At 41.0% G+C, this 17,332-nt stretch overlaps 1 protein-coding gene across 2 annotated transcripts in view; it reads left to right on the forward strand.

Moving 5' to 3' along the window:
* Positions 1-17,332, forward strand: part of RAPGEF5 (Rap guanine nucleotide exchange factor 5) — a 163,749-nt gene that overhangs the window by 40,038 nt on the left and 106,379 nt on the right. For both annotated transcript variants that reach the window (XM_054191163.1, XM_054191164.1), the window contains exons 6-7: positions 185-251; positions 7,868-7,916. In XM_054191163.1, coding sequence (XP_054047138.1) covers positions 185-251; positions 7,868-7,916 — 116 coding nt within the window. The remainder of the gene's footprint in view (positions 1-184; positions 252-7,867; positions 7,917-17,332) is intronic.

Consider the following 17,332-nt stretch of genomic DNA (forward strand, 5'->3'; position numbering starts at 1 on the left):
GGTGTACTCTGTCGTTACTGACACAATTAATTATTGTCATGTTGCAGTCATCATTTTGATGTGGAATCTCAAAAGCTCTTTTACATTAGTGCCTGTGGGTACACAGTTCCCTTGCTTTCCAGGAATCAAAAGATATTGAAACAAAATGAAAGAAATCATAAAATCTTATTTTTATTTTTTTAAGGCCTGATCAGAAAATAGAAGATACGGCAGAAACCAATGCTGAAATTCTTGCTCGTCTCACTTCTGCGGTAAGGTCACTGCATCAAAGTTTGTACTGATCGTGTTTGAAATATTGTCATGTTTTGGATCCTTTCAAATTAAAGACTTAGTTTTAGTGAGCAGGTGTTTGTAATGCAAACTACTTTTTTGTCTCTGAAAGGAGGAAACGTTACTGAGGTCTTAGAGTGCAATTCCAAAGCTATTAAAATCAGACCTAGCAAGGACAGCTGCAGCCTGCTCTCCTGTAATCCATGCTATTCATGGCCCAGGAGATACCAATTTGGAGGATCATGGTGATTTTTTCTGGTGAACAGCACGTCGAACATGAGTCAGAAATGTGCCCTTGCGGCAAAGAAAGCCAACTGCTTCCCGGGCTGCATTAGTTACCCTCAGGCTAAGGGAGGTGATCGATCATTCCCCTCTACTCCACACTGGTGTGACACATCTGCAGTGTTGGGTCCAGTTCTGAATTCCTAGTACAAGAGACACGTGGACATACTGGAGTGTATGCGAATGACCATGAAGACACCCAGGGGAGTAGAGTATTTGACTTACAAGTAGAGGCTGAGAGAACTGGGAGTTGAGCTTGGAGAACAGAGAAGGCTATGGGAGGATCTTACCAATGTGTATAAATACCTGATGGAAGGGAATAAAGAAGACAGAGCCAGGCTCTTCTCAGTGACATCTTGTGACAGGACAAGAAGCAGTGGCACAAACTGAAATTCAAGAAATTCTACTTAAACATAAGAAAAAAAATTATCTACCATGAGGGTGATCAAACAGTAGAACAGGTTACCCAGAGACTTAAGTGGAGTCTCCATCCTTAGAGATGTTCAGAACTCAGTTGGACATAGTCCTGAGCAACCTGCTCTACCTGACCCTGCTTTTGAGCAGGGGTTTGGATCAGGTGACCTCCAGAGGTGCCTTCCTACCTCAACCATTCTGTGACTGTATGGTTCTGCAAACATCACCCCTAAATGATGGTATCAGCAAAACACAGAATTAGTGCCAGTTCTGTTTTGGGTACGTGATAAAGTACAGGATGAAAGTCAACCAAGCAGGGTGAAGTTGTCATGAAAAAGGCATGAGAATAAGAGCTATTTTAAGTAAAATGAATAAAGTACTGTCCTGAAATTTCTGAAATATGGAAGGGAAGGAGAATTTGTGGCTGTATTTTGTAAAGACAGATGTCTTTACAAAAGACATTTTGTAATGTGTTTGTAAAGCCAGTGGTTCTGTATGCTCAACCTTATGCAAAAATAATTGACATTGAGAAAATTTAGTGTTTCAAAATTGTTTTTTGTTTTTAATTTTCTCTGTATTCAAAGTCCTTGCTTCCTCTACCTTTTTTTCCTAACTGAAAATGAAAGAACTCAGAACCTCAATATCCTCAATTTTTAGTTCCATAGAGAGAAAAAATAGAAAAACACAAAATACTTTTTGCAAAGTAAGATCTTTTCAAAAGCCCATGAAACTACCAACTCTATAAAACATTGCCAGTGTCCCTCAAAAATAGATGAATAATGTTTTTTCATCAGTTAAAAAAGGGAAGCACTCAATAACTCAGGTCGTCCAGAGAAGCTGTGGATGCCCCATCCCTGGAAGTGTTCAAGGCCAGGCTGGATGGGGCTTTGAGCAGCCTGGTCTAGTGGGAGGTGTCCCTGCCCATGGCAGGGGGTTGGAACTGGATGATCTTTAAGGTCCCTTCCAACCCAAACGGTTCTATGATTCTATGAACAAAGTAAAGTGACTTTCTGACTTTAAGAACGGGATCTAATTGTACTGGATACACTTGAGTAAAATACATATCTTTAAACATGTGAGTAATTGCCAGTGAGTTCAGAGTGCTTCACGTCTAGCTTGCAAGGTCAAACCTTTGAACTACATCATGAGTGATTCCAGCAGCAGGGCACACGGACAGATGTTTTTAAATGAACCATTGTCTTGCTGTAGCTAACTAGCTAAAGAAAAATTAGGCAGTTGCATCTCCAGATGGCCTGAGACCCATCTATTGCCATGGTGGCATCAAAAAGACTGATCTTTTCTCCTGCATTTTCTGATTTTCCACAAAACTGTGCAGGCTCTCTAGAACAATTTTCTAGTCTAACCCTGGGGAAAACCATAAGACCAGAGAGAATCCTCCAAATACTACCCTCTGTATATGAACTTCTCCATCTTACCCCTCCAGAATACTGCTTTTGCTCCATACTGTAGACTGGGATCTAAAGTACTCACTATGAGTGTATGGAGAACCTTTACGTGTCCCAAGGCAATTTCAACCCTCAGCTTGCACCACTCAGCAGAGGGCTGGACTCACCAGGATACAGGTTCTCCTTTTTTTTCTTTTTGCTGCCAGCTTCAGAATTTGTAGGGAAAGAGAGTCCTGTGAGCAGGAGCTGGAAACCAAAAGTGAAGGTATTAGCCACGACTGGAAATGTGTTCACACTGTCTTGCTTTTTTGGCTCACTGAATGTTTACATATTTTGCACAGAATCAAACCAGTCTTCATTGAAGAATTCATAATTCAGAATCCTGTTCACAATACTCTTCAGACCAGTGTTTCAAAAGTGAAAACAAACCAAAAACCTTACTTCCAGCCATACTTACTCCAACAATAAAGCAGTCAGAGATCAGAGTTGACTTTTTTGTACATTGCTAGGTTTGGAGCTTCAAATCTTATTAGTGTTCATAGTACCGCAATCTCTTCTGCTTTTTTTTGCTTTTCATGTAATGGAATAAAACATTCTGTGTCAGGTCAGAAGGATGCTTCTGTGTCAGCTTTTCTTCTTTGGGGGATTAAATTTCCAAATTTTCAAACCGAAACTGATTGTGAAGATCCAGCCCAAGCACCATTGTAGGAATCCATGTGCCTAAAATATAACTCACTGTTTTAGCATCTGAAAGCACAGGAGAAACTGTAAGCATGCATGCACGTAAGGTCTAATTATGTATTTCTGTAACTCTGTAAAAGCTATTGCTGTTGCAGAGGGTTGAACTCACCTCACCTAAATATAAGTGGCCATATGGCAGGCATCTACATCTGAGCTGGCTTCCCCAGGTGCTCCTTACAGTCAGGGACCAGAAATAGGCACTTGTAGGATGCTGAATAAATGAGTTGTTTTTAAAGTCTACTGTAGGGAAAAACTGTCATACCTTAGGCTCCATTGGTAAGGTATGCACTCTCTATGAAGGGCTTATAGAGTGATTAGCACGGACATAGCGGCATCTGTACAAGTTTGGTGAATTCCTCTCTCTACCTCTTTTTCTTTACTGTAGCCTGACTTTCTTTGTTGGCCTTGCTCTTATTACTTATTCCCTACTGCTTTTTGTTACCAGGTGTTGTTTCTTGTAGAGTTCCACTTTTCACATTCACTGCAGAATCTGTGATTATTTTTTTTTTGGATGATTCAGCTAGTCTAGAACTGATTAGTTAGAGAAATGCACTCTTGGTTTTAAACAATTGTTATGGAGACTGGAAAAGATAATAGCAATAGCTGCGGTGAATGATGCCAAGTCAGAAGGGCAGTGGGGAAAAAACTGCAGAGGTTTCTTATTGTCTTAATTTGTCCATAATGTATGAAATACATGTCTTTTAAGAGTACAGTCAGATACAAAAGGTAAGAAACTAACTTGTTGGGGGTCATGCTTTTTCTATGTGCTTTATTCTACAATGGAAGAAGCAGAGTCAGTCAAGATAACTGAACGGAGCCTATCAAATTACACGCTTATATCATATGCCCCATTACAATGAGGCACTGACAACACCATCAAACTTAAATTGTAAATGCAGCTGACATGCAAGCATTTGTGCAAGTGCAAAGTGCCATTTGAAATGCATTTGCATTGGATAATTTTTTTCATCACGAATTTTTAAGAAAATGCAGTGACTACTCCTGGGTTTAAAGAAGCATTCCAGAGCTGTCATGTATTCCATGTCATCTCCCAAAGAACAGCTTCATATTCAATGTCTTGTCTGCTAAACCCAGAGCACAGTGGGATGGCTGTGAGTGTTTCCACTGCAAAGCTCTTACCTTACCTCGTGATGGGACGGAAGAGAATATGAGAATATGAATGCAGTGTATCTGGGAAATACAGTTTTCTGGTACTTTAAGACGTGAGCCAATACTACTTTTATTTAAAGTCCATGAAACTATCATTACTTGAGATGCAAAAATGTGAACTAGACTCTTTCAAAACCCTGCTGGTTAGAGCTTACTGTTGCAGGATTTCATTTTGAGATTCTGTAAGCATTGCCGTTTTGTCTCTAGATCTGAAGTCCTATTTGGCACACCGACATCCAGAATACTGTTTCACAAAAGACTACTATAGGCAGAAAAAAGAGAGGGGAAAAAAGCAGAGGTGGTAGAGCACTGTCTACTAGATGCACAACTGTGTCTTCTGTGATAAAATGAGCTGATTCATGGATAAGAGAAGAACAGTAGTTGTCATTTACTTTTGAATAATCTCTGCCTCTGTCCTTTGAAGATGAGAAGATTCACCATATAAATATGCCATTTGTATTTAGTCAGGCAGAAGTACACGTGGGTACCACTCTGTATGCACACTCTCGCTTTTTCATATTGCAAAAAGAAAACTGATTAAGATGTGGTAACATGCCAACAGCACACTCAAAATGTTCTCTTTCAGACTTTCATAATATTTCTGTAAATACTGTGCAGTAAGCTGGCCTTTAAACTGGATCAGTTTTGACATCTTCAATGCGACTCAAAATGGGATACTATGTAGATAGTGTTAGCTTTGTAGCGACAACCTATATGTATAAACCCTATTTTTTGTATTTAATATCTCAATTTATTATGGTGGGCATAGCTCTTTTTTGAATGTGTATTTTACTTTGAGTCCACATTATTATCTTCAATGTGATGTGCAACTATCGATTTTGTCAAACGGGCAGTAACTGAAATCCTATTAGAAAGAAGTATGATAATGTGTAGCATGTGTGCAATGAGGAATGAACGTTGCACATGGATTTCCATTAGTGTAATGATGCATAGGAATTGCATGTCCAGCGGAGATGTCAAGTGCATTTACACTAAAATAGACAAAAGCATATAGATTACGAAACCTAGGGACACCAGGCAAATCCAGCAGGATGCTCAGCAGTACCAGTTCTTTGTGATGTGAGCGTGCCCTATGAGAGGGAGATCAGACTGTCGGGATGAAACCCTTTGATGAAGGAACGTTTGCTTAATATTAAGACTAAGACTAGAAGAACAGTTTTTTCTCCTGCTTTAACTGAAGGGTTTTGCTCAGGTTAAGTAACACACCGGCTGCATTCCTGGCACACAGCAAACAATGAGATATTTTGCATAAGATAGACAAAAGACAGAAAAACAGCCTTTTTACTGCCTATGATATTAGCACTGTCTTTCAAACTTGAAAAGTGCCACCTTATAAGGAAAAGTAATACTGCAAGTATAACTGCAGGATGCCACAACGCTGCTTTTTCTTCTGAGAAGATGGTTTTTTCTTTACACTCATGAAGAAATTTGCATTTTTCAATTGTTTGATTGGGTTAATTGGTATGTTTACAACTGTTGCAGATTGTAGCATCTCCTAAGGCTAATCTTGAGATAACGTGTCTATTAAATGCTAAAAGATAAAGATGAGAGATCAGTGCACTGTTTCTTACTGTCAGTAACCTGTGAGAATAGACCGGGATCGGGACATCGACGTTGGTACCTCCTGCTGAGTTTAGTGAAGGGAGAGGGCCTGAGCAGGGTAGCCACAAAAAGTCGTGGTGTTGTTACTCGGAAACAATTTGGGCTTTTATTGAAAATCCCACTCTAACTTTGGATAGCTTGTATGTATTATTGCTAGTGTATATTAATTGCTGTAAAGTAAGCAAGCACGCAAATTGTTTTTCCACAGAAGAACTGTTCTTTCCCATCTTACTTGCAGTTTATGGTTACATTGACCATGATTAACAGTTCTCCAGACATGGGAATGAGTGTACAGGAAGGAAGGAAGGGAAGGTAATACTGCCAGCTTGCACAATTGTGCTGGAAACAGGACGACATTTAAGAAAACCGTGGCACTGCCTTCATATTTTCCTGCTTGGAGTGGCAGAAAACCCTGTCCCTCTCAGTGGGGCAGCAGCCAGGAGTAGAAAAGATCCTTGTACCTTGCAAGGACAGCAAAAAAAGTTCCCTGGTCCTTTGCCACAAGGGAAGGAAGGATGCAAACAGAGGAAGGATGTGGCCTCTGGTATGACTGCATACTGCTGGGTGGCTGCTGAGTATCTGATCGGTGGATCCTGGAGTTACCATTGTACTGAAATGTCCTGGGTGATTTTGTCTGCCTTTCTGCTCAGACCCATATAATGTTAATTATTCTTGTTTTCAAACTTTTCTTCAGAATAGTGAGAGCAGGATGTTGACAGTTGTTAGTAATTGTATTGCTTTGGGGATCCTTCACAGGTTTTGTGCCTTATTCTGATCATACCACATGTCTTGTGAATGATGTTTTAAATTTCACATGCTCTCAGAAACTGGATGTCAAAACTCCCACTGCAGAATAGCCTTGAGCTTTGCATAGGTCTGTTAGACAAGATGGCTAGTATGCACTGCTAGAGACTTTGTACAGAGAGGGAAGACAATCCCTAGAAAAATAGTTGGAATGTCCCATAATTATTTTTTTTTAATACTAAAGACAGACCGTCTTGGGAAAATGAGGGAAATTGGAAGAAGCTGGGAGGTGTGCAGAAGAGTCTGAGAGCTCAGATGGGGCAAAGGAAGGGAAGAGCTGAGGTTTATGCAGGAGAGAGTGTCTAGGGTGCTCTAGGTCAAGTGGAGGGCACTTGAAGCAGCTGCAATGGGACAGACGATGGCAGTAAGGAAGTATGAAGCATAAAAACAATGCACAATACAGAATTTTACTGATAGAAAAAGGAACAGACCTGTGGAGAGAAGTGGATGTAGAGTCGAGCTGGCTAAAGGGACAGTAGCTGGTTGTGTAGAGATGCTAGGGAAAATATGAAGAATGAGGAAGGGAACTGGCTAGCATGGCAGGGCTGTTTCATCACAGGCTGGCGAGATAGCCTGTCAATCTGGAAATCAGGTGGTTCATACCTCTGCACATTCATCTCAAGTTAAATTTTGTTTCTGAAATGCTCAGCCGTGCTATTAGGAGAGGTTGTTCCCTCCTGAAAGCTCCGTAAAGCGCATGTCAATTATATACGTGAACCTCAGCCGGACCTCAGCATGGAGAACTTTCTTATCCTGGAGTCACACAATAAATCCAGCATTACAGTGTGCTCAGCAGAGGCAAAACAAACATTTAACAAGGAAAGGAAGATGCTTCAGGTGAGTGCTTGTGAAAAGAGATATGCTGTGCAAATAAATTACAGGTTGGGCTACTGAATTGCCCACTCCCTAAGGAATGTGCAGTAGTTACATGAAATTAAAGTTTAAAAAAAAAAAAAAGTTGTCATAGAACTCCCAGCTGAAAAGGAAATAGATTTGCTAGGAAAATTGGCTGTAGTTTCAGAACCAAGTACCTGCATAATTCCATGTGCAGTTGTCTGCTCCAAAGGATCAATAGCCGATATCTTACCAGTGTTGCATTTTGTTTTGTTTGACTGTGCCAGCAACTATAACCATTCTTTCTTTTCCTGGTATTGTAGGTACAGAGGGAACTGGCTGCTGTCATTGCCTTGAAAGCCAGGAAGTCAGGTGAGTCAGGCTGGGCTTCAGAGGGGGTTTTGTAACACTGATCCCTTTTGTCATTTATTGAAGCACTTGGATTGTCATTGCTGTCTTATTAACATGGGGAAGCAAAGATAGCGGACCTCATTCCTCTCTCGTTGGAGAATCTGTGTATATAGCACAATGCAATTACTGTCAAGCTTTGCTTCCCCTAGCTCGTCACATCTAATGACCTAGCTGATAAAATGAACGTGGGTCTTTTTCTGGCCAAAATCACTATTTTCTCTGGGCTTGCACTTTATAAAAGAAGCTTATGTCTTTATTTGACTTACATTTAAGACAAATAAGCTGAGAATTTTCCTATATTTTCTTTTATGGCCCAGTATATCATGCCATCTTCACTGTGTTTTACCTGCCCAGTCAGGTGTATCTCTATATGCTAAAACAAAAGGACAAGTTCATCCATGAAGGTGTTATTTCCTGAAGACTTGGCTATACATCTGTATGGCTGTAGAGGCAAGTCTCTGTTATCAGGGCAGTAGAAGAGGAAATGTAAGTGGATAATTGAAAGTGTTTGATAGTATAAGCATTTACAGCAAATTCTGGTGATAGAGTGCAGAGGCAGTGAAATATGTGGCCATCTCAGCTCCGTCGGGGTTTGGTAGCACAGCCACTTTCAGAGGGTATCTATCTGCATTGCTGAGCTGGAGCGGAAGCGCGGGAGCTGTGTTTGCCGGCCACCGCATGGGAACTAACAAAACCTACTTGGTCGGACCTGACTATACAGCCATGGAGGTCTTTTTCACTGAGCATCTCTTGTGATCTTCAGTGATTTTGCTAGAAATTGAGACCACAAATCTTGCACTTTTTGAGCTATTTTCTCACCTGTTAATAATATTGTGCCATAATATCTGTATCTGTCTACCGTCTAGCTGCGGCTTACAAGTACAGCAAAAAATTTATTACACACGACACACGCACTGCACACAACAGGATATCTTAACCTGGAGGCACCGAGAAGATGTGGCTGACATATCTGCAGATATTTCCTTGTGAAAATGTGAAGTATTACAAAATTATTCTAGACACAGTTTGATACATTTTTGTCTGGAAATAGAGGTACCCATAGGTTATATCCACAGTCATCTGTAAATGTAAGCCTGCAGAAAGTAAACACAAATGTAAGTGTGAATTCGGACCTAAATTGCTTCTGTGTAATAGCTTTGCTTCTGAAACTGCTGTAGTAGTTTATGGTGTTAACACCCCTCAGCTGCTTGCCCTTACCTGGTATCACCCCAGTCCCACCTGAATTATAATGGCTGAACACGGAAATGCTTCTGCTCTGGTTCGGTGCAGAGAAAAACAGGCTATTTTAAGGAAGGGCTCAAGGAAACCTTTAGTTTTGCTGTAAAATGGCTGAGAGTATGGTGCCATTTACCTTTTTACTTGGTTATACTGTTCTAAGAAATCTCTTTCCTTACTTCTCGGCAGTTGCGTTGGCAAATATTACTACTGCTACTGGCAATAAATAAAAACTCCATTCCCCAAAAGAGTTGATTTTAACCTGAATTAGCCTCTCATTTCCTGTCGGTGGGTGGCTACGTAAACGGTTGTGTCAGTAGAAAATGGGATGGGGTTGGATTAGGAATAAGCTGCAGGAGATGAAAATGGGAAAGGAGTATAGCTCTTGGAGTCTCCTTTCTATTAGTGTAGTAGCAACTCGCACTGAGTACGTAGAAATATTTTGTTAAAAATCACAGCCTTAAATAAAAAAAAGCTGCCTATAGAGCTCTGAAGTGCTGACCAGCCTTTCCTAATACATTAAGGTAAACACTTAAAATATCAGTTTAGATCTGAACAAAAGATACCTCTTTAGTCAATTTAACTAGTGCATGCTTGTTGTTGAAATTTGCATTTCTTTATGCCTCATCTTGGACGACTGTAAAAAACGACTACATGATCAGGCATAACTGTAAGGTCTAATTTAAGTTAATGCCTTTGCTACAGTAGGAGCAGAGTAAATTAGGGTGGTTGATTACGCTTTTTTTTATTTTATTGCTGATGGTTAAATTCACAGCGTAGCAGTTACTGTTAGCAATCAAGCTATGGTATGCTGTGCCTGGTGAAGCGAAGCATATTTCAGAGAAAGTACCTCTGGAGCTAGAAGCCACAGTATCTTTTGAAGATACTGTTCTCCTAACCCTCTCCCAAGACTCCATGTAATTCCAGGAAATAAACCAACCAATGTCAGACAAAGAGTTTATTTTGGCATGAAAAGAGTGGAACATGGCTATTGGGCCAGCTGCCCTGGGTGGCTTCCAGGCTGGTGTGAACAGCGTGGGCACCTGGCTCATCTGCCCTGGGATTCCCCCACGAGTGGGGAGCGGGGGCGACGGGCACGGTCTTACTCTGCTGGCTGGAACTTGCCTGCAGTTGGTAATCAGTTCATTAGCCAAAACTTTTCCTAGAGATCAGCAGCCCAAAAACCAAAGCGGTTGTGCAGAAGTTTTTGATTGTTTGGTGGTTTTTAAATTACAGTGTTTTAAAATATTTCCTCTAGATAGCCAGTTAGCACTACCAGTAAGAGCAAAAAAAAGAGTATTTTTGCTTAATGCAAGGACTGTGTAATTTGTTCCTGAATTACTTTAATTTCTGGATATACCTCTGCCCTTAGAGAGGCACTTCGCAGTGATTTAATTGTGCTAGAAAAACTGGATGATTAAAGCTTTCCTATTACTTGTCTGAGACTGTTGTTGTAATTGCTGGGTTACATTGCATGGAAAGTGCTATACAAGCCACAAACACCCTCTGCAAGAGGTGAAGAGGGTCCAACTAGGAAGGTTTGCTATTCTTGGAGGGAGGAAACATCACCTTTGGTTACCAGGGTGAAACAGTTTATTTTTGTTTAAATGAAGCTTGGGTTTGCTACCTAGTACATGTATATGAGGAGTGGTAATCAATCACAGCTATTTCAGTTCTTGGGGCAGAATGGCTGTTTCAGTTATTTAGACGCTGTATCTACTGACAAAATGCTTTGAAAACCAAGGTAGAGACCTGGGCCTGCTGGGAGGTAGGGCAGAGTATCAAATTCTTGCTAGTACAGGATCTGACTTGATCTGAATGTTGGCTACCAGAAAATAAAAAGTCAATAGCGTGTGGGGGAGAATGCCTTTCCCCAAGAGGTGTTCTTCTGTTTTTAATGTGGGGTGGAAGAATAGCAGAAACACATAAAACTGACAGATGGCTGAAGGAAAAATGCAGAACCTGAAAAATGAAAAACTTCTATGCTGTGGAAAAGGGCTCAGTTTTCATATTTCGGATGTGTACTGCACGTATCCCACTCCAATAGCTAGGTGTAAGCTGACAGAGAGGTATTTGAGAGCCCTCATGCAGAGAGAGCTCAGCATTTTTAGTGTCTTTGCAAATGAAACTAAAAAAATAGTAAAATTAATGTCTGTGATCCTGAAGCTTTGCTGGACCTCAGTAACACTGTTGACTAGAAAGCACATTTATATTTCATTAGAATAAAACTCTCATGATAAAGGTGACCTAAGAGGGGAAAATGAGCCTGTGCACTTCATAAAAATAACATTAAAATTGTTCTTGCTTAACCTTAGAATAAATAGATTAAATGCTGTCTTCCTTGGTTTGCTAAAAGGTTTTGGGGAAGCAAGGAAGTGGAGCAGAAGATAACTTTTTTTTTTTTTTTTAATTGTAAGCACTTGGCATTAGAATTGTTGGCTTTATTTATACCTTGCTGGTTACTGATGGCTTCCACAAATGTGCTGAAACGTAACAGAAACGCAGCCTCTCATCTGAAGGTTTACAGGGTTTGGCATTTATCTCAATTCCTTGTCATGGCTCATGACATCTCTTATGTGTTAGAGGTGGTAACTAAAACAAGGATAAAAAGCAGCAAATAGCCTAAGGCTGGAGGCTTTAGCTGGTGGCGGAGCTACACAGGTACATCTGAACAGATCAAAATCTGTCAGGTGGATGCTCTGAACTGCTGTTAATCCCATCCACAAACAAGACACCTTGCATTGCTGTGCATGTACCCAGCTGCACCCCATGGCATCACCCAGCAAATTCCTTTAACTTCATATCTAAAGCAATTTCTATAATGTTATTCGTGCAAAGCGCCATTAGTAAGAGCACGGCTCTGGTCCTTGTGCTTCTGAATACAGGCGCTAATTAAGATAATATCTGACCATATTGATGAGATAGGAAGGGACGACAGCAGCTTCTCCACAGGTGTTACAGAAGCAGCGTCGGGGCTCTGGGTGCTTCTCCCTCCCACTGTGAAGGGCAGGGCAGCCACAAAAGCCCTAGCACTTGTGTGTGGTTTTGCTCCCTCTTAAGAATGATATTCAGGTTTCCACAATATAGTTAGATACTTTTTAGTCGTGCCATTCTTAAATTTACAAGCTCTATGATTTTTCTTTTAAATGGGTCGTTTACATTTTATTTATAATAATATGACTTTTGCAATGTATTAACTTTATATTTGAGATCTTCTGGATTGCCTCCACCCTGTTCTGACATATATGTATACATATCCACCCTTCCCCTTTCTTTTTGTATTGCTTCTGTCAGGACTTAACCGCCTATATGTGATTTGCTTAGTATTTTTATTTTAGGGCAGGCGATTCAATATGAAGCAGTCATTGGGGCTTGAGCTTTGCCCACATGAATGAAAAGCAAGCTGTGACCAGCTATTCCTTTTCCCAGCCGCTGCGCCACCTCTACAGCACAGCTGTCAGAGCTGATTGCGTGACTCGACTCGAACACACTCCAGGCAAGGTCAGCCCGGTTAAAAACATGAGAACAGCCAGGCTGGGTCAGGTTAAAAGTCCGTCCAGCTCCGATCTTACTGTGAGCGATGAGTAGGGGATGCTCAGGGTAGAGAAATGGAGCAAGTACAAACAGTCCTTCTTCTGATGTGCGTACTCAGCATCTACCAGTCTGTGCAAGAGGGATCTTGCTGTACCCACGCTGTTGTGTTAGGTAGCCCTTGGTGAACCTTTTCTCCATTAATTTATCGAATTGATTTTTGTGCCTGCTTATACTCCTGACCTTCATCATCTCTTGTGGCAGAGGGCCCCACAATTCATGTGTGTGGTATGTGAAAGCGTATTTTTTCTTGTTTGTTTTAAACACATTCCCCACGACCCTCACTCAGTTGCGATATAGCTCTTTGGTGACGGTAAGTGGTGAACAATCCATTCCCAGTTCATCATCACACTATTCAGGATTCACCTTTGTCATACCCCCTGTGAATTGTCTCATTTCCAGGCTAAACTGCTAGTCATTCCTCATACCAAATCTATCCCATTAAATATGATAATTTTTGCCACATCTATTGTATTCCTTTTGAGATGGGGCAGCCAGAGCAGTATTGCAGCAGCATGTGCTGGAGTTGGCACAAAGTGAGGGTGGTGGCTTCTTATCAGGGTCAGGAGGTGGAGAGATGCGGGAAGGAACTCAGTAAGACCCTTTTGGCAGCATTAAGCTGTTCTGTCAGCTTAGTTAACTCAGGAAACCACATCTTTACCACTCAGCCCTTTTCCCTAAGTAGCACAGATCCTTGTGAGACTTCTTGGTAACTTTATACCCCAATAGTTAGCAAAAACTTTGGAAATCATTACGACTTTGAATGAGATTTGTACACATACTTGAAAATGAGGTCACAAATAAATGCTCAAAGGTCACTGAAGAACGGAGCAGTTCAGTATTGTGTTTAGATCTCAAACATATTAAGTACCCTTTGAATTTACAGGTTTTGTAAACAAGCAGATATACAATATCTCTGGTGTAAAATGTGCACTTACTTTATGTCACTGAAAAAGGGCATAAAGAGGGGCTCCTGTTTACAGAATAAAGTGACAGTCATGTGCCAGAGAGGTGTGCATTTTCCCTCGTGGAAAAATTGATAAGTTTGAAGGGTGGGAAAAGGTTAGTATCAGTAGTATGTTGCTGCTCTTCTATGTTCCCTTACGTCTCTTTTCAGTGGGTTCGTTTACTTGACTTAAGTAAGACCTTATTTCATCACAATTTTCAATTCCTCCAAGCATCCACTTCTTTAAAGCAAGAGTCAAACTTGGCAAAATGTGTGGAATAAGAGTTCTTCTGCAAGTGTTAATAATGGCATTTATCCTGGAGAAATGGCCACTCAAAATAAAGGCGCAGGAGTGTCATGCTTCTGGTAGGTCCTGATGACTTTATCTCTGCTTTTCCTCTGACCATTGAAATGTGGCTCAAAATAAAAGTTTTCACCTGAAAACATAGCTAGGAATATTTGTAAAGTTACATTGTGCTTTGAGGATTTCATGCCTTGAAGTAAGGGAGGTAATCATGTTGGCTTCTTTAAGTGATCCTTTTAAAATATTTTATGCCTTATTGAAGGGAATGCCCACTCCTAGGGACCAATGTCTTGTTGCATCCCATGGGATTCTTCCATCACTCCTGAGATCAGGCATACCAGAAAACTGGCAGTGCTTCAAAAAGATAGGATCAGACCCCTTCTAGCCCTGGGGAATGGTGTTGACCATCATGTTGGCTGGTCAGGAACACTATGTGCAACACACACACAGAGCTCTGTTGTGCCATGGCTGTATCGGTGACCACCTGCTTTGTGCCCACCATGGGCGATGCTGGGGGTGGGAAGTGCCCTGGACAACACCAGTGAGCAGACTACGCAGTTACGCCCACCAGCCTTTGTGTATTCCACAGCTGATGTAACGCAGAATGGACTCTGAGCCTTGGAAAGAGAAGGAAAAGAGCTCCAAAGAGCTCTCGGGTGGGAATTACGCTGAGAGGGATTTTGACAGCTTATGGTGTGGTTATTGCAGTGGTTTCAGAACTTCAGGCATAGTTCTTTTGGTATGATCTGTAAGGCACTCGCATAGAAGAATGAGCAATGCAGGATAGCTGTGTAGGTGACAGGTGTTCTGCACATACGCAAAAAGAGATTGCACAGTATGTTTGGAAAGACAGCAGTTCTGCAAAAAAACCCCAACAATTCCCAGGTGAATGTTTTGTTTCCAGTGCTTTGGGAGAGACATTTACAGAGAGTTCACAGAATTTATTTATTCAGAGTCCTCTTTGTTTCCTGCTCCTTTCCTGGCCATGCCCCGAGGATGTTTCCATGGAATAGAGCGCGGCGTTTCGCTTTGCACCACCCTGCTCAGCGACTGCCCCTACCTCCTTGTTTGATCAGTTCCCAGCAATTATTCTCCCCGCACCTGCTGATCATGTAACGGGCTCTTCTCCACCCTTCCAACATCTCGTTTCAGGCAACGCTGCTATAGATACATTCATTGCCACTTGGTTTTTTAAATATCATGCACATGAAAACGCATGTCTAAAAGCACCCGGTAAAAGTTAAAGCTTTCTGCATTCAGCCATTGAATGGTCTTCCTCGACATGCTATTGCTACAAAGAACATTGCTTTTGTCTGTTCCTGTAGTAATCCTACAGTGTTTGCAACTCGTTTTCTACTTTTTTTCTTCTGGATAAAAAATGATACGAATTCGTATGTTCAAAGTATGTGTAAAATGTGGCTTTTCCTTACTATGTATCACAAAGTGCCAGGCATTGAAAACCAAACCTTCCCTGGCCACATGAATCAACAGCAGTTGATTATCTCCTAAAAAATGCCTCCCTTGTTTAGCCAGAGGTGTTTTACAAATTATGTTCCTCTAATGCACCACCACCTTGGATGAAACATGAGCCTTCAAACGCAGATGAGAGGCTCCAGTTCTGATTGATAAATAAAATAACCAGAACTTCCTAACAAAACCACTTGTACGATAATGTGAAAGGAATAACAGCAAAGGCCATAACCCAGCTGAGTTGGGAAATATCAGTGGCTTTACTTGGTATGCTCATTCTTTAATTTACAATGGCTATATAGCGTAGGCGGGCCCGAGTCTCGTTTAAAGTGAGGTTTGTCCTTCCTGTGGTCATTCGGATGCAGTGGAAGGGAATGGCGCCTTAATGGTGTATGGATCAGCAAGACCAAATGTACATCTGTCAGCCTCCTTTCTTACCACCCTGGCTTTGCTCTGTTTAGATTGCAGATTCCTACCCTTGCTGCTATCTGTTCCTTTTGATAAACTCTGCAATGAGAGGAAATGTTTTTGCATCATTTTTGGGAGTCCTGTTTCCTGTTTGAGATCTGAGACATGGCTTGTAGCACCAGGACCCTTGGGAACTTATTTTTCTGCTTGGAAACCAGACCAGCATAATGAGTACCCTCTGTGCAAATTCAATATTAGTTCTACACCTAAGGTCAAGCAGACGTTAATGACCATTTTTTACATACAGAAATCACTTATGAAACCAACATTACATTTCATGCTTTTGTCATTTTAAAACGAAATAAAATGCTGGAGTAATTTATATTAAATTGATTTAAACTACAAAGCATAAATATCATGAATCCCAGATTGGTGTTTGAGAGAAAATGGCATCATTGTCACGTGTGCAGTAGCTCATTCCCCAATTTACAAGCACCTTTATTCCATCCCATGCTTGCTGGGCTTTTTTAGATAAAGAGGTGCTGAACAATGCTGTAAGCAGGAGTCTGTCTTTAATAATTTTTGCATTTTCTTTGTTTCTTTAATTAGCTGATTTACTCAGCTGATTGCACAGCTGTCTGGGCAACACCCCCCCAGGGGCCTGCCAACTGTTTCAGAGATATGTGGTGTACTCGGTGAAGGGAAATCGGTACAATAATTTGCATATATATATGCAGAAATAGTGGGAAGGAATGAGAAAGCTCAAAGGCGATTTTTGTATTGCTAATAAAAGGAAACACGTTAAGCTTAAAAAGCTTTCTCTTTTCAGTAATTTCTGGGAAAAGATTACAGTTTCATGGTAAATAAGGAACCGATTCTCAGTTGGAGGGTTTTATTCCTGGGATTATCGCTGTCTCTTACATGCAGCTTTTGGGGATTTCAGAGCTATTCAGTGCTTGTTGGTTTCCCCCCTTTAATCTGGAAATAGGACTTGGAAAATAGAGGAGTATGCACGAGGACCTGGTCTGGCTTAAAATGGTCCTCAGTCAGAGGTTCGTAAAGCATTTACTTTCTGCTCATCTTCCTTTCCACCGCTCAGCGCTAGTGCCTTACATAAGTTGGAGAATCTGGCTTTTAGTTTCCCCAGTGGTATCAGTATGAGCTATTCATTTTTTTCCACTCTGATAAATTCATAAGCGTCAGCAAACATTATAACACTGTTAAACAGTTCAGAGCTGCCATAGTAACCAGCCTCTCTAGAGCTCGCTCTATACCTTTCACAAAGAATAACAAGGGATACCTCAAACTCCATTGTTCAAAATAACAATAAAGTTTTCAAAAATCATGAAATTAGCTTAGAATGATGTGATTAAGAGAGAGATGCTTTTTTTCCTGTTTGTTTCTGAAAAGCTTCATGCTAGC

The sequence above is a fragment of the Rissa tridactyla genome, chromosome 2 (assembly GCF_028500815.1).
Source record: "Rissa tridactyla isolate bRisTri1 chromosome 2, bRisTri1.patW.cur.20221130, whole genome shotgun sequence".
Lineage (NCBI taxonomy): Eukaryota > Metazoa > Chordata > Aves > Charadriiformes > Laridae > Rissa > Rissa tridactyla.